At 36.3% G+C, this 21222-nt stretch overlaps 1 protein-coding gene across 2 annotated transcripts in view; it reads left to right on the top strand.

Moving 5' to 3' along the window:
* The window catches only part of LOC150105670 (uncharacterized), a 127628-nt gene extending 107433 nt beyond the window's left edge, over positions 1–20195 (top strand). The window contains exon 9 of one of the 2 annotated variants that reach the window (XM_090394988.1): positions 20046–20195. In XM_090394988.1, the coding sequence (XP_090251114.1) occupies positions 20046–20096 (51 nt within the window). In that variant the 3' untranslated portion in view covers positions 20097–20195. Of the gene's footprint in view, positions 1–5500; positions 5887–20045 lie in introns of those variants that run through there. The other variant, XM_090394990.1, reaches the window with a different exon arrangement.
* Positions 20196–21222: the final 1027 nt, after the last annotated feature.

The raw sequence follows: 21222 nt of genomic DNA, 5'->3' as shown, positions 1-21222 counted from the left end.
TATGGCTATTTTTGAAAGGTGGATGCAATATTCAAATGTTGAAAATGCAGTACATTTGCAGTGTTGAAAATGAACATGATGGAAGAAAATCATTACTTTGTGAAAAAATTTATCAAGAAACTGAAATAACTTTTTTTCCTTCTGAATCTTTTTGATTTTGCCTTTAGGCGGTAAATGATATTCATCATTAGATATGAGACAACTACTCTGTTTTTAGGAGACCTAAACTGGTCATGTTTGATCTTTCGAATAGGATTTCTGTGTTATCTAACCTTAGTCTAACAATGCATATGAGTGTATGAGAACAAAAGAATGGGAGGTGGGAAAATCTTTTGTTAGAGAGCAAGCGAACACAAAGATTTTGTGTAAACTTAAATTTGGAAGCCTTTTGCTGCCTTTAAATTTTGAAATTGTGTGAATCTTCAGTGATTTATGAGATTGGAAGCCTTTTGCTGCCTTTAAATTTTGAAATTGTGTGAATCTTCAGTGATTTATGAGATTGATAGTCATGCTTTTAGAATTATGCATGTCCTTCCCCACCCCAAAAAAGTGATTTCACTGTTATAATTTGGTACCTTGAGTAACTGGATGGTAAAAGTAATGTTATTGAAGTTTAATGACATTGCATGATCAGCCTTCAATCTTTGGTGTTGCAGCTGGATATTTCACATTGTATGAATTGTGCCAATGAAAGTATGTGATCAGAAAAGATTCTTAACTGACCTTTGGATAATGCATATTGCTGTTAATTTAAAACTCTTCAAAAGGTAGGTATAGTAGAATAGAATCTTCTGATTAATTTGCTGTTTATTTCAGAGTTGCAGCTTGTCCATTGAGATGTAACAGCTCATAACTGGAAGAGTCACTAAGGAAGGAAGGAAATTTTACCACCATGTACCATATAAAAATATGGTAAAATGGAGACATTAGACCATAGGACTTCTTTTGTTTATCTTTTGGGGTGGCTAAGATTTTGGAGATTAGGAAGAAATAGCTCACTTACAGAATTTGGACAGATGAATGTTATTTACAGTCAACTTATAGTGATCGCAGGAATTTGTTACAGTGGGGGCAGTTTGCAGTACTGATTTTTCTTTAGAATATCAGTGTACCTATAGAAGATTTGATTGGGAATTTTTTGAGAATTTATTGAGTTTGTTATTAATGGTGCTTTGGTTATAGTGAGAGTTGACTGTATGTAGATCAGCATGGATTTGTTAAAGAGAACACTCTTATTTCAGGTAAACTGGTTGTCTTTTATGAAATAATAAGAGTGGTTGATTGTTGAGAGGAAATTTATATCCTGTAATTTTTCTATATTTTGCAAAAGCATGTGACAGGTTGCCTCATGATAAGTACATATTTATGTTGCAATCTGATATCAGTTTTGATATCTGTTAGATTTTATATGATGAGCAGCATCAGGGAAAAGGAGAGTTTGAATTAATCTCTACTGAGCTAAGTACCAGGACCATTATGGTTCAACATGTATCATTGATATTGTCACTGCATTGCAAGAAGATTAATGTAGTAAGTGTTTTGAAATTTGATGTACAGTGATTCTATACTGAAAGACACAAAGACTCTTGTGATAATAATGGTTGGGAAGGTTAAAAGTCAGTGCACATATTGCAAAGGTGATGGAGAGGATGCTAAAATACCAAGATGGATAATAGACTTTGACCAGCAGAATTACATAATCATAGCTTCATTGTAGGCCCTAGTTAGACCACAACTGATGGACAACTGCTTGGAGATTTCTCGAATGGTAGTATAAGAAAATGAGACAAAGGCCATCCCTGAAAGTTGTTCAAGGCAGTGGCAAAAAAGAGAATGAGAAGTAGTTTTTTTTTTTTGCAAGACAAGTGGTAGATGTATTGCCTGAAAGGGTTGTGAGAATGTAGACAGTAAATGAGTGGTATGATATTTAAAGAAATCAGTGGTGGTGGGACGGGAGAATTAAGTTAGTGTCAGAAAGAAAGATCATGGGGAATAAAGAAGTGATGTAAAAATCAACCATGATATCTTGGTTATCATGGCAATAATAATAATACTGGAAACTCCTGGAAGTAGTTCCAAGCAATTAAGAATCTCCATGGAGTTGTGAGTCATGAGAGGTACATTTCTGAAGCCGAAAACATCAACAATTTCTTCAATTTTCCCATCCATAGCATTACTTCACTTGGAAAGTCAATATATAAACAGATAAGAGGGTACAGCATGGCTCCCCCCCCTCACTCTCCTGTAACCAATTTCTATAGGTAACAGTTTCAAAAAACATGCTGTTGATACTGTTCTCAAACCTTTCATCTGTCTAAGGAACATTGATGAGATGTTCTCTATTGGGTCATATAACTCCAACTCATTACTCTTTCCTCCTCCATCTCAACAACCAGCACCAAATCCATTTCACTAAGGAAAAACCAAACAACTATAGTCTGACTTTTCTAGATGCTCTAATTACACATATTCCTAGTAGCACTCTTTTTTTCTCTGTTATACACAACCTTCCCTCTCCCCATCCCATATCAACATTTATGGTATTATAAAAATTATTGTTTACAGCCTCCAACTACCCTCACAGCTGAACTCTCCTTTATTTGCAGTATATTCCTATCCAAAGACTACAATTCCAAAAAGATTAGCAAAATAATTGTTTCTCCTGTCACCTCACATCCCTCTCAGTATACAGATAATAGTAATGCTATTGCTGTTCCCTCTATCTGGAGCACCTCAGAAAAATTAGCCATAACCCAGAACTTTAAAAGAAATATAATATCTGCATTCCTTTCAAACATCATATGTAGCTTGCTGCATCTATCTCTTCTTCTAGGGATCATTTCCTCTCCCCTCCCCTCTCTGTTCCGGTTATGCACCAAGTCCATTGTTCTTGCATCTTGTCATATTATCGACAAACTTGGAAATCTGATAAGATCCAACCTGAAGAAAACAAGCAAAATAATTGTTTCTCCTGTCACCTCACATCCCTCTCAGTATACAGATAATAGTAATGCTATTGCTGTTCCCTCTATCTGGAGCACCTCAGAAAAATTAGCCATAACCCAGAACTTTAAAAGAAATATAATATCTGCATTCCTTTCAAACATCATATGTAGCTTGCTGCATCTATCTCTTCTTCTAGGGATCATTTCCTCTCCCCTCCCCTCTCTGTTCCGGTTATGCACCAAGTCCATTGTTCTTGCATCTTGTCATATTATCGACAAACTTGGAAATCTGATAAGATCCAACCTGAAGAAAACAAGAAATATGTCTATAATAAATTTAGTTTAATCCTTTATCCAAGTATGAGCAAACAAAGTTTGCACCTGAAAGTATCTTCAGGACTGGGGTAAGGTGGTGCAACACCAGAGCACAACTTGCAAAGGTGGAGCAAGCTACCAACACTCTTATCTTAGTATCTCCCATAATGCAAAACACATCTCCTTGCGGATATGTCTAATGTTATGCATTAAGGGAAGGGCCACTACCCAGACTAGTTTCGACCTTTATCGAGGTCTCTTCAGTGGGACACCAATGGGCAACTCCTATAGGTAGAGATGACCTTGCTAATGCTTCTGACTGTTATCTCAACTTGGGCCTGGCTCCCACTGAAGAGACCTCAATAAAGGTCGAAACTAGTCTGGGTAGTGGCCCTTCCCTTAATGCATAACATTAGACATATCTGCAAGGAGATGTGTTTTGCATTATGGGAGATACTAAGATAGGAGTGTTGGTAGCTTGCTCCACCTTTGCAAGGAGTGCCCTGGTGTTGTACCACCTTACCCCAGTCCTGAAGATACTTTCAGACACAAACTTTGTTTGCTCACACTTGGATAAAGGATTAAACTAAATTTATTATATTCTAACCAAGTGAAAAATAAACTTTCAACATCTTCCTCTAAATCCAGAGTAATTTATTAACACGTTCGCTGCCAACTACGAGTATACTTGTAGTTGGTAAACCAGCCACACAAGCCAGCTATGAGTATACTTGTATGACGCTTATTGCCGGGAACGAGATTACTCTACTGACCTTGAAGAAGTGAAAATGCTTGGCTTGTGGAGCTAGCATCAAAACTGTGTATTCTCATAGAGAGTATATGCTCTGCACAAGCCAACTACGAGTATACTCGTAGGACGCTTACCGCCAGCAACGAGATTACCGTACTGACCTTGAAGAAGGGAAATTGCTTGGCGTACGGGAACAGACTATGCCGAAGTAGCTTGGCAGCGAACGTGTTAAAAAAGTGGCACACCAATGGGCAACTCCTATAGGCAGAGATGACCTTGCTAATGCTTCTGACTGTTATCTCCACTTGGGCCTGGCTCCCACTGAAGAGACCTCAATAAAGATCGAAACTAGTCTGGGTAGTGGCCCTTCCCTTAATGCATAACATTAGACATATCCGCAAGGAGATGTGTTTTGCATTATGGGAGATACTAAGATAGGAGTGTTGGTAGCTTGCTCCACCTTTGCAAGGAGTGCCCTGGTGTTGCACCACTTTACCCCAGTCCAGAAGATACTTTCAGGCGCAAACTTTGTTTGCTCACACTTGGATAAAGGATTAAACTAAATTTATTATATTCTAACCAAGTGAAAAATAAACTTTCAACATCTTCCTCTAAATCCAGAGTAATTTTTTAAAAAAGGTGGCACACCAATGGGCAACTCCTATAGGCAGAGATGACCTTGCTAATGCTCTGACTGTTATCTCCACTTGGGCCTGGCTCCCACTGAAGAGACCTCAATAAAGGTCGAAACTAGTCTGGGTAGTGGCCCTTCACTTAATGCATAACATTAGACATATCTGCAAGACGATGTGCTTTGCATTATGGGAGATACTAAGATAAGAGTGTTGGTAGCTTGCTCCACCTTTGCAAGTTGTGCTCTGGTGTTGCACCACCTTACCCCAGTCCTGAAGATACTTTCAGGCGCAAACTTTGTTTGCTCACACTTGGATAAAGGATTAAACTAAATTTATTATATTCTAACCAAGTGAAAAATAAACTTTTTCATCAAGAAATATGTCTGTTGCTATGTGTTAGAAGGCTTGGACATCTCGAACAGAATCAAATGAAAAAAAAACAATTATGCTTCACCACAGCATAGACAATTGGTAGATAAAAAAAAAACCCAACCAAATCTATATGGTTGTGTGAAACTTATCATGATTTGGAAACATGAATTCTTAGAACTTCCACCCAACAGTCAAGGCTTACTAGAGGATTTCACTCTTATTAATGCAGGCTTATAGTCTAACATCTTTTATCAAACATGTGTTTAATTATCTCATTGTGCTGTTTTCAGTTCATTAATCTAAAGAGGACCTTTCAATTCATTCATAATATTAACAAAGCATTTGTTATGTTGATAAAATCATCATGCACATATCTGTAAATAACAATTCAAGTAAACCATGTTTTTTCTTCTTTAAGATTGAAAATTCTGTATAGAGTATAATGCAAAGTGTAAAAATTATCCTCTTTCATTTGGTTGCAGATTTCAAGCAGCAAAAAGTGAAAATATGATGAATGCATTCATTTCAGAGAGTACATAGCATATGTTTATTAATCATTCAAGAATTTATTCTCCAAACTTATTCTCATCAAAGGTGTATCATTAGAAAAGAGTTATTGATGTGTCTATATTTTGTAATCAGTATCATGACCCTTTAAAAATAGCTACTTTTAGAGTGAAGTAAATTATTATTAATATCCAAGTTCTGCATGTTTTTACTTAGGAACTATCTTAAATCCCATCATAGCAAGACTATAATGATATGATTATGTTTTAAGTCTAAATATCGTGTGATGATATTCTATGTGTATATATATATATTTTTTAATTTTTATATTTTTCTTTGTATGTAATATGTGTAATGCTTTTGTGACTATAAAGAAAATTAAATTGTAATTCTGGTTTTTATTTTTTTAATGACATCCAGCTGACTGATGCATTTTGTCTTATCTTTAACACTATAAGAGAGATGCAAGTGATCAGAATGAGTGATGATCCTTGCAGCAAGGATCAGAGATGTAAGACATTACTCAAGGTGAAAGCAATATTCCTTATAACCATCATAGAGAAATCATTCATTTGGGTTAAGTTAAATGTAACAAACAGTATGCTGTACTTATTCACGATACACATTTTGTTTCTTGTAATGAAATTAGAAGATTTTGTCAATATGAGCTTTTTCATGCAATTTGATGCTTCATAAGAAAATTCAATGCAGCAAAAAAAAAAAGGGTAACTTCCATATCACTATATATGTGTGTGTGTGTGTGGAAAGTTTTTTACCTTGGGTATAATATACATTAAAGATACCAAGCTATTTTAAATATAAACCTGGTTTTAATCCATTTCCCAAGTAAGCAAACAGACAAGTAAGTCAAGTTTGCACCTGCAAGTAGTGCAAGTCTTAGGCAACATGTGGTAAAGGTGGAATAAGCCCTGATCACTATTCTTAGTATTTACCCTTAATGCAAGGCACATCTCCTGGAGGAGATGTACGTTGCTATGCATTAAAGGCAAGGGGCCACTACCCAGACTGGTTTCAACCTTTATTGAGGTCTCATCAGTGGGAGCCAGGCTTAGAAATACCAAGGTTTAAGTAATACAGAGCTTATAAATATTTTACCAAAACAAGTTACCATAAGTGCTTTGACCTTATTAAATAAAAATCTCAGCATGAGAGATATATGTAGACAGTTTTTTACCTTGAGTATAATATATGTTAGAGATACCAAGCTATTTTAAATATAAACCTGTTTTAATCCATTTCCCAAGTAAGTCAAGTTTGTGCCTGCAAGTAGTGAAAGTCTGGGTGACCTGCACGTAGTGCAAGTCTTAGGCAACTCGTGGTAAAGGTGGAATAAGATCTGATCACTATTCTTAGTATTTACCCTTAATGCAAGGCACATCTCCTTGAGGAGATGTATGATGCTATGCATTAAAGGCAAGGGGCAACTACCCAGAACGGTTTCGACCTTTATCGAGGTCTCATCGTTGGGAACTAGGCTTAGAAATACTAAGGTTTAAGTAATACAGAGCTTATAAATATTTTACCAAAACAAGTTATCGTAAGGTGCTTTGACCTTATTAAATAAAAATCTCAGGATGAGAGAGATATGTAGAAAGTTTTTTACCTTGGGTATAATATACGTTAAAGATACCAAGCTATTTTAAATATAAACCTGGTTTTAATCCATTTCCCAAGTAAGCAAACAGACAAGTAAGTCAAATTTGTGCCTGCAAGTAGTGCAAGTCTTAAGCAATTCATGGTAAAGGTGGAATAAGCTATAATAAATTTAGTTTAATCCTTTATCCAAGTGTGAATATCTTCACACTTGGATAAAATATCTCCTGAAAATATCTTCAGGACTGAGCTAAGGTGGTGCAACACCAGGCAACTCGTTGCAAAGATGGATAAAACTATTGTTGTGTCCTGAATGATCAAATTTTAGATAAAAGATTAATTCATTCAGGATCTAACAATTCTTAATTGTAGGCAGAGAAACTTGTACTTTGGCAAGGAAATAAAAATGTATATTATAACTTTAAAGTAGAACTGAAGAAATGTTTAATTTAGAAATGTGAAACTTAACCTATTTTGTACAGAGTCAAAAAGGGAAATTTATATAAAATTATAGTTAAATTAGAATATCCCATTCTATGTAGTGTATGAGAGTAAGTTAAATGTAGACTGAGGTCCAACGGTCACGCTTTAGCCATCCAGCATGACCTAAGGGAAGGAGAATTTATATGGAAAGCGAAGCTCGATTGCATTCTCGGAAGAATGCTATGCGCGATGGGTGAGTGCCGTGCGGTAAAAAAGGTAGCAAAGTGAGGGTGCCAAAGTAGGTGGTATAAAAGGATTTTGCCCCCCTCTCTCTCATGGTCTTTTGGTTCCTGTTTCCTGCGCTCCTGGACGTTGGCTATCCTTCCGCCATCGGGGTGATTCCGGATCGGCCGTAGAAGTCATGCGTCGTCTACCATAGCTTGCGGGTCAAGGTTAGCTAACTCTTCATAGCAGAGTAGCTAAGCAATATCGAGTGACCGATAATACAGATGAATGCCAGCGGTACCAGAGAGAGACCAGAGTGGCATATCGCCTTATCGACTCAGGGAGACCAGGCGTGCAGTCATCGTAAGTGACCCCATGAACAATAGCCTACAAAAGTGCCTTGATGCCTAGACAAGGCTGCCGATAGAACAGAAAGTCATTCCATGGGATGGTAATGTAGAATGTTTAAGTCTTATTTCCAGTTAGAGATATGAATGGACTCTATATGTTAATTTATGTGTGGACATTTGATAGAGAACTTTGGAGATTACCACATTTGGCAGTGACCTGTCCCTATTTGAAGAAAGCTCCCAGGAAGGGATCTGTATGTGAATTAACTGTAATATATTGTGAGATATGATCAGTGACTTGAGAGTGATTGAAAATCTAATGATGTTAAGCTAGTAATTTGCACATTTAATGGATAACTCCATGGAGCAAGTTATTGTTCATGTCCTATTGTGTTAGTAATGATATCTAAATTTTGCTAGGATAGTGATTAACTTAACCATGTGTTTGATATATTTCTCATGTATAAGTCTTAGACCTCAATAAATATGCCTTATTTCATTTGCCTGAAATCAGCCTGTCATATGAATTTGAATTGCCACTCATAAAAAGATTACAGAACCTTGCGGGAGGGACACAGGATTATAGTTAGTAATTTACGGGCCACGACTGCATGCAAAGGCAAAGTGAAGTAGGTGAATTGAATTAGTGCTAGAACATCCATTGCTGTGTATTATTCTGAGAGCGCCACCTTGGATAAGAGTCTCATCTATCCTCTGTATTGGCTGGCACAGCATAATATAAATTTCTTCAGTATTTAACAGGGAGACTGTCTCAGAAGGTAAGATTAAGGGTAAGTAAGTAAGATCCCAAATTTAGACAAAGCCTCTCATGAATGAAAGAAATATGACTAAACTTAGGAACAGCCCAAATCATAGCTTGTTTAAGGAAAAGAGAGTGATAGCTGAATTACTGATTTTGATTGATAAATTATTACAGAAGCCAGAAGGGAAATAACTGTATGAATGAGTAGTAAAAACATTTAATTAACCAGGAAAAAGTAATGAGATAGTAGTGATGATAGCTTCATCCACCTTTGCAACAAGTTGCCTGGTGTTGCACCACCTTAGCTCAGTCCTGAAGTTATTTTCAGTCGCAGACTTTGTATGCTCACACTTGGATAAAGGATCAAACTAAATTTATTATATTCTAACCAAGTGAAAAATAAAATTTCAATGCGGAATGAGCTCTGATCACCATTCTTAGTATTTACCCTTAATGCAAGGCACATCGCCTTGAGGAGATGTATGATGCTATGCATTAAAGGCAAGGGGCCACTACCCAGACCGGTTTCGACCTTTATTGAGGTCTCATCAGTGGAAACTAGACTTAGAAATACCAAGGTTTAAGTAATACAGAGCTTATAAATATTTTACCAAAACAAGTTACCGTAAGGTGCTTTGACCTTATTAAATAAAAATCTCAGGATGAGAGATATATGTAGAAAGTTTTTTACCTTGGGTATAATATACGTTAAAGATACCAAGCTATTTTAAATATAAATCTGGTTTTAATCCATTTCCCAAGTAAGCAAACCGACAAGTAAGTCAAGTTTGTGCCTGCAAGTAGTGCAAGCCTGGGTGACCTGCAGGTCAAAGCACCTTATGGTAACTTGTTTTGGTAAAATATTTATAAGCTCTGAATTGCTTAAACCTTGGTATTTCTAAGCCTAGCTCCCACTGATGAGACCTCAATAAAGGTCGAAACCGGTCTGGGTAGTGGCCCCTTGCCTTTAATGCAGAGCATCATACATCTCCTCCAGGAGATGTGCCTTGCATTAAGGGTAAATACTAAGAATAGTGATCAGAGCTTATTCCATCTTTACCACGAGTTGCCTAAGACTTACACTACGTGCAGGTCACACAGACTTGCTCTACTTGCAGGTGCAAACTTGACTTACTTGTCTGTTTGCTTACTTGGGAAATGGATTAAAACCAGGTGTATATTTAAAATAGCTTGGTGTCTTTAACACACATATATATATATTTAGTATTATAAAAATTGGTAAAATTTCTTGCCTTTTGGTATTGATGGAAAAGAAAATGAAATACTCAACAGCAGTGAAGCATTGTATCAGCTGTCAGAAGAAATACTGCAGTGTTATGAATTTATTAGATAGTGCAGATCTGTGTATAATTTCTGAAATGTGGTCATACCTAAGCATAAATGAAACAACTTCTAATATAACCAACACTCTAAATAAATCCTTTTCACAGTCACTAGTATTGATATTGGAATGTTTGAGTCATTAAAGAGTGCAGCTGGCATAATGGAAAAGCTGATTCTTCATGGAAATCTGTTTACAGCAGAGAAGGAAATGAATACCAGATATATCAAAATGTTTCAATAAAATTTGGAAAAATAATTAAATTGCCTATGGTATATCAGCAAGTTTGAGTACCTGGGATCCATTATTAATGTGAAGAATTGCTGTTCAGAAGCATCAGAAAAAAGGTTAGGAATGGCTAAAACAACAGTCAGAGACCTGTCTAAAATCTGGAAGGATGGATCTATCTCCATGGAAACAAAGTTGAGGATTTTGGATGCAGTTGTTTTTCCAACAGCGACTTATGGATGTGAGACTTGGAACCTAAAGAAGTCAGATAAGAAACGAATATCTGCTTTGGAGATGTGGTGTTACAGAAGGCTGTTGAGGATATCATATACTGAAAGGCGTCAAATGAATGGGCATTAGTAAAGATCAGCAGAACTTTAAGACTTCTTAAGGATATTGACAGAAGAAAGTTAAAATATTTTGGACACAGAAAGGATGAAAGGGGGACTTCTCAGAACAGTAATAGAAGGTAAAGTTCCTGGAAAAAGAGGCAGGGGTAGACCATCAATGAGATGGATGGATGGTATGTGTGTGGAGTGACTGATCTTCAGAGAATTCAGGTCGCCAGAAAAGCAAACAACAGGACTACATGGTGAGGCTTGGTGTGGCACATCACTGAGCATCGGAGTGACCATACGGCATCTGTAGATGCCCAGTGAAGATAGTAATAGTAGTACCTATGGGATTTCTGTTCAGGACAATGACTAGGCATTACTAACACTGTGATCCAAGATGAATGAGAGTAAATTCACACAAAACACATACAAGAACATTTTTAGATTGTAATGGAATGTTAGCAGTGAGTTGAAAGTCAGAATAGGGAAAATGCAGCTGTGAATGGCAAGGTTGCTGTTGCATGTAGTAAGAGTGACACCAAAAATGAAATGGTAGAAAATGAAGACAATGACTGGATGGTAATGGAAAATAGAAAGATTGCATTCTAACATGAAGTTTTCCACAGAACAACACACAAGATAGAAAAAGTTGAAAGAAATACCATGCAGATGCTATGACACAGAAGCAAAAGAAGGGGGAGATGCAAGGTGAGAAAGAGTATAAGCATCAGAGAATTGCTAGTATGAGCAAAAAAGAGTGAGAAAAGTAGCCTGTTACCAGTGTTTGATAGGGGATGAGCTGTGATGGAGAGCTATGATTGCAAATAAGTCAGTATGCAGATGGAATGTTGTAGTGTGATTTAAGGAAGGATTGACACTGGTGTCCAAAAACTAAGGATGAACACCATTTTGGAAGATTACAGCCACAAATTCAGATGAATTAGCTTGTGGCAATTTGTATAACTGACAATTTTGAGTACAAAGCTGGAACACATTCAAATTTTTGAATCTCATGCAAAAGGGATCACGTGGTAGCACTGAACAGGATAAAAGACTGTGCTAAGCGAATTGTGTTTGAAGGAAGTTCTTTTTGTGAAGGAATAAAGTTGCAAACTTGGATGTTTTGTAATGTCTAAAAGACATCACTAGATGATTTTATGCAGGGAAGAATTATTGGAAAGCTTGAAGGCTGAAGAATTAATATTGCCAGAGAGTTTGGAATATCACATAACATATCCAGGCTCTGGACAGCTTTTCAAACCAATGGAGTATGAAGACAGATTTTTGGTTATGACAGCAAAATATAATTAATGCACTATGGCAGAACAGCATGCAAGTCGGTTCAATTCAAGGACAGGTACACGGATATCTCAAAAAATTGTGGCAAGCTGTTTATGACAAATAGGCCTATACACCTGAAGGCTTGTACACCCTATCCACAGCTCATTGTAGAGCACATTTTCAGTGGTGGTGTGTATCCATAAGAATTGGACAAGACACCGATGGGCTAATGTACTCTTTACAGATAAGTCATTTTATCTTTCCTCCGATTCCAGATGACATTTAATCTGGCATGAGAGTGGTACTGCTTACCATCGCAAGAATGTTCTTGATAGGGGTAGATACAGCGGTGTTGGGGGTCATTGTGTGGGGAGGCATTATGCTTAATGGATGCACCAGGCTACAAGTGCTGGAAAAAGGGACTATGACTGGTGAATGATATTGCAACAGAGTTCTTCAACTTCATATGCAATTGTTCTGTGGTGCTGTAGGTGAAGAATTCATTTTTATAGATGACAGTGCCATACCACATCGTAGATGAGCAGTGGAAATATTTCTGGAGATCAAAGATATTAATTGAATCAAGTGGCCAGCATGCTCCCTAAATGTCAACTCCATAGAACATGTTTGGGACTCAATAGGGAGATGCATTGCTGCTCAAAATTCCCCACCAGAAATGAAACAAGGCCTTGTCCTTGGTCTGAAGGAGGAGTGGCCAGTTTACCTCAAGAACTGCTGAATCACTTGGTGGTAAACATGGTACGGCATTGTGAGAGCTGCATTACAGTTCAGGATGGACGTATTTCATACTGAAATGTCTCTCCACATAGTTTTCTGTAAGCACTGTACATTAATCCTTTAACTACTTCCTTATGAAATTTGTAACTTTTGCCACAGCCATATTGCAATTTAATTTGTATGAAATTTATAACACATATTTTGTGTAATATAATTTATTAGCATGGTGGCAATAAATTTATGTCCACATTTGGCTGTTGTCATGAAAATTTTTTCATATACAGGTAAAAATGAAGTTCATCCTTAGGTTTTGGACACCATGTATATAAGATGGATCACTTGTATCTGAATGAATCTCTGGTCAGGTTTCTTGGGAAAGTATTGTTCAGTTGAGTTCTGAAGTGCAGAGTTAAAGAAATCATAAAAAATGTTTTTTTCTTCTTCTTTTTTTGGGGAGAGAGGGGATTGAGTGAGTGAGGGTCCATTCAACCTAGATTTTAGTAAGTGGGAGAGTGATCACATGATGCTGAATGTAGCTTCCCAGGTTAACTTCTATGGGTTAAGCTACATAAGGTAAGGGAGTTTGTGTGATAACGGTTGTGCTATCTGGTGTAAGATAGAGGCCAACAGGATGAAATGTATAATTGGTTGTTGCTATAATCCAGGGTATATTAGAGAGGATGCAGATGGCAACCTATTCCAATCTATGTCCCCATAATAATTACTTGAAGTGCATTGGTACACTTTAAGTAATTATTATGGATACATAAATTGGAAGGAGAAATGGTCATGGGGAAGAAAGGAATTGCATTTTATAAAGCTACGAAGGGATAATTACTTGAGACAGTAATTATCCCTTAGAAACTATTTCAACATGTTGAAGACTGCTGGATCTGATCATAGCATCAGAGAACATAATAATAACCAAGATATGCAGAATTTTCTGTTAAGAAGGGATATATTGTGGAATTACAAAGCAGGTGATTGTGACAAGCTGAGAAGTAAGCTTTCAGCAGATCCATAGCATAAGAATTTGTAGTAGAGAGATGGTAGTGATGATTCATGGGAAGTAGTCAAGGGATGTTTGAAGAAAGCAGTATCAGAATGTATTCTCAGAATCAGAAGCATAAATCAAGTAGGAGTTAGATGGATGAATACCATCATTAAGCAGGAGTTGCAGAAAAAGTTGTGGAGGAGTATAAAGAAAAATATGATTAGCATGATCAGTGCAAGGCACAGACAAGCAGGGTGACCTGTATGATAAGTAAGGCCAAAGCTAACCATGCAGTCTTGCCATAAATACTGTTACAACTTTTGCACACCCATGAGCTTCCCACAGAATTGTGCGAGCCCAATTCCATTAGAATATTGGTTCTCTTGTATGCAGCCAACATTCGCATGTCTAGCTGTATGGGTATACAGTGGGGAGATTATGAGAACTGTGTGGCTGTAATTGCATTTCACAAATTTGGAAATGCAGCCACCTGTTATTTTCAACATGCTAAAAACACTCAGGATCAATAAGATGTTTGTGTATTGGTCAATTAATCTTTATAATAACAGATGTATCTGACCGTCAAAGAATGGGCCGACTTATGCTTTGTTAGGATGCAACAGCTTGTGAGGTCTGTGAAGGCACACCTCTGCTGTAATCCTGTGAGAACTCAAAAAAGTGATGTTGTGAGAGATGAACGTTTCATCTCTCACATATAGCACCCAGGATTCAGAGTGGTCATCACTCCCATGTCGGTGATGGTTTGTTGAGGCTAATGTATTAGGGGGATTATCCAAGTTGCATTTCTGCAAGAAATGGATCAAAACCTCTGCCAAAGTTCATCAAGACACGAAGAGTTGTTTAACTGCCAAAACGATCAAATATATGTCCTAAATGGTTGCACTGCATATTCCATAGCATCCAGGATTCAGGCTGCTATGGAATATGCAGTTGCATTTCTGCAAGAAAGGGATCAAAACCTCTGCCAAAGTTCATCAAGACACTGTGCTGAAACGTGATATATATCCCAAAGACAACAGTAGGTTGTTTTACAGTAGGCAGTGAACATTCCATCAGGTCTCAGCCCCTGCATGCAAGGAGAGGACCACCCAACAGTGGTTGGAGGAAATGTGCCTGATACCACCATCTGATTGGCTGTCTAGGATGTCCTGATCCGAATCTAGGAAATATCGGGGGGGGGAGATTCCTAGGCTGTCTAGGAAGTCCTGATCTGAATCCATTGGACTTCAAATTATTATCAGAGCTCGAGAGGATAACCAGCAAGAAATGACACCCTAGCATCACCTAAAGGTGGATTTGGAGCGAGCAGTGGCAGCATTTCCGTTGGGTGTTGTGTGCTGTGTTGTGCAATATGTGGCCTCGCAGACTTCGAGCATGCATGAAGGCAAAAACAGGAGGTAGGCATATCGAACATTGAGTGCTGCTGTATATCCATTATATATGTGGTTTGTATGTTCTGAAAGCTGTAAATAATTTAGTGATGGAATAAAGGTTTTTGTACTGTTTAAGTTGTAACAGTATTTATGGCTAGACTAAGTATAAGATGAAGCTAGCTGATGAGCTATCATCCCCAAATTTTTTTTCCCACTATGTAGCAAGACTATGGAAGGATGACTTTAAAAAGTGCTGATGGTAGGGAGGTAACAGAAGTAAACCAAATAGTTGAATTACTGAGTAATTATTTTGCAAGAGTACTATCTAGATAGAGATATGGCAATGTTGGATGTGACATTGACTGATGATAGAATAGATATTGCAAAATTGGAGGTACTTAAAATACTGCAGAATCTTAATGTGAACATGGCATGGATTAGATGGTATATATTGGCTCATGCATTATGAGAATGTGCAAGTGAATTATCAGCTCTGCTGACACTGTTTAGTTTAAGTCAGTACTGGGAATGTGCCAGTGGAGTTGGAGTGGAAAGAGGGAAAAATAGTCCCATGATGGTGGTTCCAAGCAGAAGTAGCAAATTATAGACCAGTAAGTATCTCAGGGCTAGCAGTTAAGGTATTGAAGAATGGTAAAAGAATTTAGTAATAGGCAGCAGGAATATGATACTTAGTAATTTACTTTTTGTAAATTACAAGTTGGATAATTAAAATGGCTACTCAGTGATACTGCTGAACTTTGCGAAATGACATTTGACAGGATTCTACCTAGAACTCATGCATAAATGGAAGCAAAGGGATGGATATGAATCTAGTGATTTGAAGTAGAAGGTGGCTAATGGAGAGATGTCAAAGCATAGTATGGAGGAGTTGAGTCCAGGTGAAGGCATGTGAATGGTGGTGTACCGCTTGGGTCAGTACTTGATTCTCTGGTGTTAATTGCATATCAGAAATGATTTGATGGGAATTATTCAGTTATTTGCTGGTGATGCAAAATGGAAAAAGTGATAGTAAATGAAGGTGATGTAGAGATTCTGCAGGGTGACTTAAATAGACTGGCAGTATGTGTAAAGACAAATGACTGCTAGTTAAATGTGGACAAGTGTAAGGTGATGCACTTTGGGAAGAAATTATCAAGTTGTACTATATTGATGGAACTGAACTGCAGGAAATTGATGATGCTAGGGATTTGGGAGTGATTATTGATGGGGAGTTCAAGTTTAAAGGGCATATTGCAAAGGTGTCCAAAACAACATGTCATATTATGCTGTTCTTGAAGAACACACTGACAAGCAGGGATAGAAAGATCATTATTCCCCTTCATAAGGATTTAACTAGGCCACATCTGGATACCTGTATTCCATGCAGATGGAGATGATCCAGTTGCTAGTGAAAAGGGTTGTGGAAGGTCCACAGAATGCTCCCTGTGAGAATAGATTGAAAGTCTGGTTACCCTCCTCTTTTGAGGACATAATGGAAGTATATAACGGGGTTTTATAGGATTGATACTGAAGACATTTTTCAGTATGTGGAAAGAACAAGAGGTTACTCCTGAGAATTGTTTAGGAGTGTGGTTGGCAAGGATGTTAGGACTAGATATTTTTTTGCTTGGAGTGTGATTAATGTGTTGCCAGAGATGATTGTGAGCACTTTGTTAGTGAATGAGTTTACAGAGCAGTGTGATAGGTTTTGTGTGAATAAAAGGTTTCCTGCAGTGAGTATTCTAAATCCATGGAAATACCTTTATAATAATAACTGTTAATAGTTATTTCTGTACACTAGTTTATGATGCAAGAATATAGAGTGGGGGGGGTTGGAAGATAATTGTTAAAATTGCTTCAAAATGTTTGCATTGGTTTAAAGATTTCTGATGCCTGTATCTTGTATCATAGAAGCTGTGTGTGTGTTGGGAGGCCCATTAATATGTGATAATCAGATGAAGTGTTTAAATTTAATGTTTGTGATGATGAATAGGTGATGGAATCTGACAGTCTCCCCCCCCCCCCTACCCTGAGCATTGAAATAGCCCAGTTGACATAGTAAATTTTGAAAGTGATCCTAAATGGAAAATTTCATTAAATTCCATGAAGCCTGTGTAACTCTGTGACAACATATTTGTATTAATTCTGCGCTGTCTAAAAGAGATTCTTAAAGTTAAGTTGTAGTCTCTGATTAACAAAAATTTTTCTAGGCCATTTCAGCCATTTCCCAGTTAATCTATCTTTGACACAGACAAATAGAATCCCTCCCCCCCCACCCAGTAACTTAATTTATTAATCAAATATCTAAAAAAAATTGACGTTTTGAACTCTATTTCAAAAATTATGATAGTTAAGTTGTAGGATGATGATATGATGGCTACTATGTATCATGCTCTCATCTTTGAACTCATTGATAGCTATAATCAATAATTGCACTCATAAACTAAGGACAGAGACCTATCTATTGAATTCCAAAAGTTGGAGGATTTATTTCATCACATCAAGCTAAGGAGAAATTTTTAGTTGTTTAGGCAAAAGAAAAAAAAGTACATTTATAGGGAGAAAAATAGAAATATTGCAGAAATTTAGTAGTAGCATTAATACAATATTTACAGACGCAGAGCTTGTTAATGAAATTCATTGTCTCTCGCAGAACCAAAAAAAATTTATTCCCCAAATTTACTAAGCCTTGACTAATGTTTTGACTCAAGTAGACAGCCATTCTTCATCCTTTAAGTCTTTACTGATAGTGAACTCAAGCTATCAATGAATCAGGGCTTTTCAGTGGGGAGAAAAAGAGAATGGCATATAACTTATACCATAGCCTAAATCCCAATACTCATATTATTGTCTGCAATAATGTAAGTTCTGTGGTCTTTTTTTTTTTTTTAGATTAAAAAACCTGGGTTTTTGGGCAAAAAATTTTCTTGTATCAAACAATTGACTAACTTAAACGGGCCAAAGAAATGCCTAGATAGATAAAAGTCGCATCCAAAGCCTCATCGAGGGAGAGTGTGGCAACAGCATCGAACGATTGACCCCTTCCAACTACTAACCGCGCTGAAACTTGCTTAACTTTTTGCCTGAGCCATTAGTAGCAGAGGCTCTACCAAACGACCAAAAGTTCCTGTAGTTCATGATTAGAATTAAATCTAACATTCTTTTCAAGCAGCCTAGTGTTGTGCAAATACCATTTCCATATGGCTATACAGGCATTTCTTAGATCATATGGACAAGATTTAATATACTCTTATAATTGCTTCGACACAATATGAAATTGTTTACATTTTCGACTGTTGATATTTCTATTGTTCTTGCTAGAACTATTATAATGAATAGCATTCTTGTGCATCCAGAGAGTTCAGAAGTTATATCAAGCTTATTGAGATATTGACCGACGTTTTTTTTTTTTTTTTTTTATTTTTTTTTATTTTTTTTTTTTATATAATTATATTCTCTGGATATTATTTTATCCAGTATTACCCCTTGACAACGGGTGATTCTATATTATCTAATTTCATTCATTTCCATTTCTCCAGTGTGGAATTATTTTTTCAAATCATATAGTAAAATGGATATGATCTTATGCACAACTTAAATCCCAAATTGTATTAAATTGCATTTAACCATGATGGAGCTATTGCAATATTTAATGGTATTTGGAATCTAAATTTTTAGATTCCAAATACCATTAAAATTCTACTAAACTTTGTCGAAATGGAGTTTTGCAGTAACTCCCCAAACGACCTTAACAAGTGGTATGCATTTTGCGAATATCGCCAATGTGTAAATACTTTTTTTTTTTTACTTTGCCAACTATCATTTTTCAGTGACATGAATGATAACATTATTGAAATAAATTGCTTGACGGTTTTTCTCCTGGAAACTCGGATTTTTCATCCCGTAAACTCAAGAAAATTGACCGTAGAACCCACATTATTTCAGACAGTAACATATCCTGTTAGACATCGGCCGACTATCTGATTGGCTACCAGGTGGAGATTGAACTGCCCACTCAGTCTTCAAAAGCTAGATAGGGTTTAAAGGCCTCTCCTACATCCTATAAGGGAATAGAAATCCGTTCTTTATGCTCTAAATTGATAAAATTTGCAACTCTAGCTCACAAACTAACTCAAACACTGAAAAAAATACAAAATTTTCTTGTAAAACGAAGTTTTCCTTTTATTATCTTTCTCCAATCGATGATTCTATATCGGTGACTATGTTCTTTTCTGCATAAAATATGTAGAATATTAGACATTTTATTTAATATATATTTAATGTTTTTAATTTTTATTTTAAAATATTTTTATTATTTATTTAGGATTGTTATCAACCTAATTCACAGTTCGGTATTTCGAAACGTTACCCACACATACTTCTTAGAAATGCATGTACCATCATCTGAAAGGTAAAGCATTACTAAAATATCCATTAACGTAATTTGGTATTTTCCACATAAAAATGTTTTTTTTTTTTTTTTAAAGCCGGACGGTTTTATTTTTGAAATGAAGAACTTCTTCAGGATCACACCAAATAAAAGCAGAAAAATATGTCTATTGTACATTAACATTAATTTCATCATAAGCAACAACTACAAAAATTTGAAAATGATATCATCATTGAATTTTGATATTTCGAGTGAAATGTGTTGAGTGTTGCAATTTTGGTTTCAATTGGAGCCCAAACGGCTGTTGCTTCGACTGTGATCATGAATGATGCCATTATAAAAAATGCTCTTACGAAGCGCGCTTTTTTATAATCGTCTCCGTCGTTTCTTTACTTAATTTGCATATGAAATATTTTTTAATGATTACATTTATTTTATTTTAGGCAAATGATGTGAAGTCATCAGCTTCTAATATTCAAGTATCCCAGTCATGAAGATACTTCACGCGCAAACTTTGGTTGCTTACATTTGGTAAGAGATTGAAGAAGAATGCAATTTCTGGAAAAAAATAAAAAACATTATTTAATTTGTAACTAAGCGAGAAAAAAAAAATCTACAATGATTTATTTTATTCACCGTGATGTGTGTGTGCGCTCAGTAAGTGCAAAACCATCAGAGGAAAACGGTTATGTCATCACACGCACTCAAATTATGTCATAATTTGAGTGCGTGTGATGCCATTACAGGCGTAAGATAATTTGACGCCTTGTTTTACAGGCGAGTATCGCTATACAAATATTTCAATGCAGTTTAAAACATTCAGATGGAGATTGGGAATTGTAAACGTTAACACTTTAAAACGAAATCATTATTACCAAGATCCTTAGAACTTGTTTTGTAGCAGTTTTTACTGCATTTTTGATTATTGTCTAACATTTTCGAACAGTATTCATAATAATACAGACTTAATGCCTTCCCTGAAAGTCTTTATTCATTGATTGCCTTGTGCTCACTATCAGTGATGGCTGAAGGGTTATTGACTGCGCATATATTCAGAAAATTAAGGCTATAGGAGCTCTGCCTACTCTGAATTAAAGGTATTAGAATTTTTTTTATAATAAACGTTTTAATTCATTATATAAAAGCTGAATGAAAAAGACTTTAGAATCATACTGAACCGAAATCGATTGTTTTTCCTTCTGCAAATAACATTGTCATTATTATTATTGACCTACTCTCTCAAAATTCGTTAGTTTTATTCAGGAATATTTTTAAGAAGCCACACATTCATTTTGTTCTAATTCATATTGTGTGAAAACAGGACTGTCAACTCTATGGTGAAGGGGGAGGGCATTAAAACACACTGATTTCTATAAATTATGAGTTATGATTTTTATCTTTGTTTCTTAGAAACAAAGGTAAAAAATCATAACTCAAGAACTGTATAGTGCATTTTATGCTGTTCGGTAAAAAAAATATATGAGATGTGAAAGAAACCCCTAAAAATTGTAAATAAATAACTTAATTCAGTAACAAATCGGTACATGAAGACAGTGGTCAAAAACAAGAGGACAAAATGAACTTGTTAAGGTGCCTCAGTAAGAAATGTTACTGCTCAGC

This window comes from Typopeltis vanoorti, chromosome 6 (assembly GCF_054136105.1).
Source record: "Typopeltis vanoorti isolate ZY-2024b chromosome 6, IOZ_Tvanoo_1.0, whole genome shotgun sequence".
Classification (NCBI taxonomy): Eukaryota; Metazoa; Arthropoda; class Arachnida; order Uropygi; family Thelyphonidae; genus Typopeltis; species Typopeltis vanoorti.
This window is presented reverse-complemented; position numbering and strand designations above follow the sequence as displayed.